Below are 4,816 nucleotides of genomic sequence, written 5' to 3' on the forward strand. Positions count from 1 at the left end.
GCCCTTGCCAGGTGGGCCAGACCCGGAGAGATGACAGGGCTTCGGGGCCTCTGCCCTTTATCCAGTCCCCAATCCGGACCCCCTCCCCTTCTTGCTCCTGGAGTGGTGGCATCTTGAAGAAGGCAGAGCAGGAATTCCTCCTTCCCTCCCTCCAGTGGCTGCAGGTGTGGGAAAAAGTTAATTTCTGTGAGAGGCAGCCCATTTCCGTGTGGGGGGTCTGGGGTGCAAGTGGGGGCAGAAGTGTCTCCTGGTGCTGAACCCAACTCTCTCTCCCTGTAACCGCCCCACAGGGCTGGGCCATCTGCTCTGTCCTGCACCCATCCCCTCCCAGCCCCTGAGCATGATGCTCCTGGTGACACATCCCCATCAGTGCCTCTGCTGAGGCTGAGTCTTTTCTATCCTCTGCGTCTCACGCGCCCAGTGCACGGGTTTGCGAGACGGGCATCTTCTGATCCCCAGAAACGCACCTCCATGTCTTCGCATCACTGTTCCAGCCATCGGATCTTTCTGAGACCTAGTCCCATTGACTGATGTGTTCTGGGTCTTCTCGAATTTGTGCACCACTAAGTTGTGGACGTGCTGTCATTGGGAAGAGGCCCAAGGCTGCCCTCTGGGGAGCTTCCTCTCCACCCCCATCTCCTCGCCTCTCCCCCTGCGTGTAGCCAGAGATACCCGGCCTAGGGCCATGTTAAAATCCAGGTGTGCTGTTCTCCCCATCCCAGCATCCAGGCTGGTAACCCCATGCCATCCTTGGTATAGGAAGTCAAATGGATGCTTTGATGGGAGCTTTTACAGATGAGGAAACTGAAGCTTAGAGAGACTGGCAAATCAAGGACCAGAACCCGAAGTCTCTTGACCCCTGATCCAGTGATCTTTAATCCCCTGCTACAACCCCTCTCACCGCCTCCCCCTGCCCCAGGCTGGCCCAAGCTTCCGGGCAGGCCAACTTGGATCTGTTATCATCATAACCCCCGCCCCCTTTTCAGTCCCAGGGGAAGGACCTTACCGCATACCCATCTTCTCAGAAGTTCTCCCTGATCCTCCCTTTCCTCTCCTGACCATCCCCACAGCCCGAAGAGAGAACTTACGATCTGAGAACATATTTCGCTTAGGCATTTATCATCCCTCCTCCATACTTCTAAATCAAATTCAGTGACAATTATTAAAAGGGGCAGAAAGTAAAGAAGTCTCTACCACGGGAGCGCATTTACCAGCCACCCCTTCCCCAGGTGTTAGGTACTGGTCGTCAGGGCCAGCAAGGCAAAGAGGAAGAATTAAATTAGGTGCCCCCATGTGTTTAAAATGTAGGTTTTATTATTATTCAGATATGGTGAGGCCAACAGATCAGGAGATGGTTGCCATTGAAAAGACAGTTTGTTCCTCACGGGTTCCCCAGAAGAGCAAGTGCGCCATGCCTCGCAGGGCCACACGGGGAAGCTCCAGGGCAGGTCAGGAGCAGAGGGAGGGGGACAACGCTGACGAGAGCCTTTACTGTGGTTTCTGTGGGAAGGAACAGGCGAGGCAGGGCGAGCAGACTCAGGGGTGGCTGTTTGAATAGGTTCAGTGGGGTCTAGGCACAGGGGCGGACCCTGGTTGTGCGGTGCCTGGCCCTGGGTGATTAGGACAGATGCCTGTGGCTCAGAGTGTGAGAGCCCACAGAGGAGGGGGTGGGGTGTGGCTCAGGATTGATGGGTTTGCATTTCAAAGGCACGCTTGCAGACAGACACTTGCTATCTCGAGGAACTGGCTAGTACCAGGAGGAACAGTCCCTCCAATGTCAGCAAGTCCCCAAGATATCAACACCTAAAACGCATGATTAATACACCGCGTTTTCCAGCCTGAGGGAGAGGACTGCCTCCCTCCAAGCAGACACATTTTCTCCTGGTGACGAAGCCACAGGGGAATCTATGATGAGGACCTGTGTGTGTGTGGCGGGGGCGGGGGGGGGCGCTGAGCACGATGTCTGCAGCGGGGTCCTTGCTGGGGCACATGTGCTGGAAAGCACTGTTCTCAAGACCTCTTTTGTCTCCACCTTGCCCCAGCAGCTCAGGCTGACTGGTCCCCGTGCCCCGAGCACGCCCACCCCCGGCTCAGCCCAGAGCAGCCGAGAGCAGAGAGGCGCTGGGTCTAGTGCGGGCCCCGCTGGCCTGAATTTGGCTCTCGTCTGCCACCGTCCCATTTCCCGCCTGTAAACCCTCCCTTCTCACCTCCAGGGAGCCCTGCTGACAATGCGTCCCTCAGGTCGGGCGACCGGATCCTCTTCCTCAACGGACTGGACATGAGGTCAGAGGCTACTGGGGACACCAGAGCTTGGTGGTGAACTGTCCCCCGAGACTGCTGCCTCTTGGGACATCGGGCATGGTCCTGATCTCCTCTGACCAGTCGGTCCCCAGGGTCTGTCCCTCTTCCTGTGGGGACTCTCAGGTCTCTCCTCCCACCCTAGCTAGGACATCAGTCCATCCAACCAGAAAACACTCCAGCTCCACATGGGACACAGACCATCTGTGTCGTCCCCTTCAGGGAAAGCCTGGCTTGGGGCGACATGGGTGCAACCCCTTCTGCGCCCTGAAGTGTCCAGCTGGCGCTGGGCCTGGATCTTCCCCTGCAGAGATTAAAGAGCAGGAGAGAAAGGGCCCCGGCTGGTGGTCCTGGCCCTGCTGTGGACGTGCCGTGTGGCCTCTGCGAGCAGGACAGGGAGGCCCGGCAGGTGGCTGTGAACAGGGCTCATCCTTCAGGCCCTCCTGGGCCATCTCCGCTTGGCAGGAACTGCTCCCACGACAAGGTGGTGTCCATGCTGCAGGGCAGTGGCGCCATGCCCACGCTGGTGGTGGAGGAGGGGCTCGTCCCGTTCGCCAGCGGTGAGACTCCCACTGCCACTTTGGCCTTGTGGCCCACAGAGACCCCGAGGCCCGCCCCTCACCCCGATTTCCCCCCAAACTTGCAGCATCCTTCCCCAGGTGGCACTGTAGAGCCCAGTGGGACCACCTCAGGGTCCTGCGTGGCTCTCCATCCATCCCCGCCCCAAGCTGTAGGCAGCAGATGTGCCTCCCACTGCATGGGGCTGGGCTGCGCAGCCCTGCTCAGGAGGTCCCCTGACCGCTGAGGGAAACCGACACCTGGCCGGCGTGCGTGCGTGTGTGTGTGTGTGTGTGTGTGTGTGTGTGTGTGCGCGCGCGCGCGCGCGCGGAGGGAGGTGGTGCCGGATCACCTGTGCCTCTCCTGCCTGCGGCCCTGCAGACTCTGATTCCTTGGATTCTCCGAACCCGTCGTCGGCACTCACCTCGCTGCAGTGGGTGGCGGAGATTCTGCCGTCCAGCATCCGCGTGCAGGGGAGGACTTTCAGCCAGCAGCTGGAGCACCTGCTCACGCCTCCCGAGCGCTATGGGGTGTGCCGAGCCCTCGAGAGCTTCTTCCAGCACAGGTGGCCGGGCCAGAGTGGTGGTGGGGACCTCCCCTGGGTGAACCCCAAATCCTGCCCAGACTCACCATCTGGGTCTCCCTGCCTGAGCCTCCTCACCCCCCTTCTCCTGGGGGAGGCTCAAAGAAGGCAGCGGCTGGTACCGGGACCCCAAGGTGGCGACAGCTGGGCTGCCCCAGAACAAGCCCTGACTCTGAAACCTCCTAGCCACGTGACCTGGGCAAGTCACGGTCTTCTCTGTACAGTTCCCACCTGCAGCGTTATCGATGGGACCCTCACAATTCCCGGCTGTGGGCACTCGCTATCAGCCAGGCCCTTTGGGGGTTGATTCGATGCCTTTCTTGTCACACCTCAGTGACGGCAGGCTGCATTTGTCACACTCCTCAGTGAACAGGCTCATTGACGTGGTTCGTGCAAAGCTCCTCACCTGTTCGTCTTTTTTTGTTTAAAGTTTTATTGAGATGTAATTCACGTACCATACTATTCAGCCATGTAAATGCACAGTGTACTGGCTTTTACCATATTCGCCAATGCGTACACCTATCACCGCGCTCAATTTTAGAATGTTTTCATCACCTCAAAAAGAAACCCTGCACCCTTTCGCCATCGCCCACTCCCTTCTCTGCCCCTCCCACCTTCAGCGACCACTAATCTCCTTTCTGTTTCTGTTTCCCTGTTCTGGACACTTCATATGAATAGAATCCTTCAATATGTGGGCTTTCGTGTCTGGCTTCTTTTACTTAGCATAATATTTCCAATGTTCATCCAACTTAGAACATCTATTTCATTCTCTTTTTATGGCCAAGTAAGATTCCATTGTGTGGCTAGAACACATTTTGTTTATCCAACAGCTGATGGACATTGGGGTACTTCCACCTTTCATTCCCTTCTGGCCTCGCTCCATCTCTGAGTCCCAGGCTGATGAGTTTTACGGGCATCCTTTTGTCTAAAGCTGTTCTCCGAAAGTGGGCATTGCTCCGTATGATGTATTTTTATTTTACATCATCATCGTGCTATCTATTGCATTCCACGTCTGACTTTTTTCGCTACCTGCTCTGTATTTAGATCTGTCCATGTCTCTCTGTGTCCGTTTCGCACACCATCTACAGCTGCAGCGAAATTCCCAGAGATCACAGCCACTTGTCTTAGCTCTTTACCTTGCCAGCGACAGACACTGGGTCACCTCCACTCTCTCCCATCACAATAACACTGTGATGAACGTCATCGTGCTCACTTCCCTGCGGAGCTGTGTACAATTCATTTGAAATTTCTTTCTAAGAGCAGAATTGCTGCATATTAAGGTAGTCGTTTACTTAATTTAACTTAATTTAGGTCGTGCCAATTGCTTCCTGGAGCAGTTTCACCCACACCAACGGGGTCCCCCAGCCCCACGTCCTT

At 56.4% G+C, this 4,816-nt stretch overlaps 1 protein-coding gene across 1 annotated transcript in view; it reads left to right on the top strand.

The window, feature by feature from the left end:
* GRID2IP (Grid2 interacting protein) overlaps positions 1 to 4,816 on the top strand; it is a 33,526-nt gene that overhangs the window by 17,983 nt on the left and 10,727 nt on the right. The window contains exons 5-8 of the mRNA XM_011363892.1: positions 2,043 to 2,130; positions 2,214 to 2,283; positions 2,764 to 2,858; positions 3,238 to 3,421. Of these exons, the coding sequence (XP_011362194.1) occupies positions 2,043 to 2,130; positions 2,214 to 2,283; positions 2,764 to 2,858; positions 3,238 to 3,421 (437 nt within the window). The remainder of the gene's footprint in view (positions 1 to 2,042; positions 2,131 to 2,213; positions 2,284 to 2,763; positions 2,859 to 3,237; positions 3,422 to 4,816) is intronic.

Source organism: Pteropus vampyrus, unplaced genomic scaffold (genome assembly GCF_000151845.1).
Source record: "Pteropus vampyrus isolate Shadow unplaced genomic scaffold, Pvam_2.0 Scaffold90, whole genome shotgun sequence".
In the NCBI taxonomy this organism is placed as follows: Eukaryota; Metazoa; Chordata; class Mammalia; order Chiroptera; family Pteropodidae; genus Pteropus; species Pteropus vampyrus.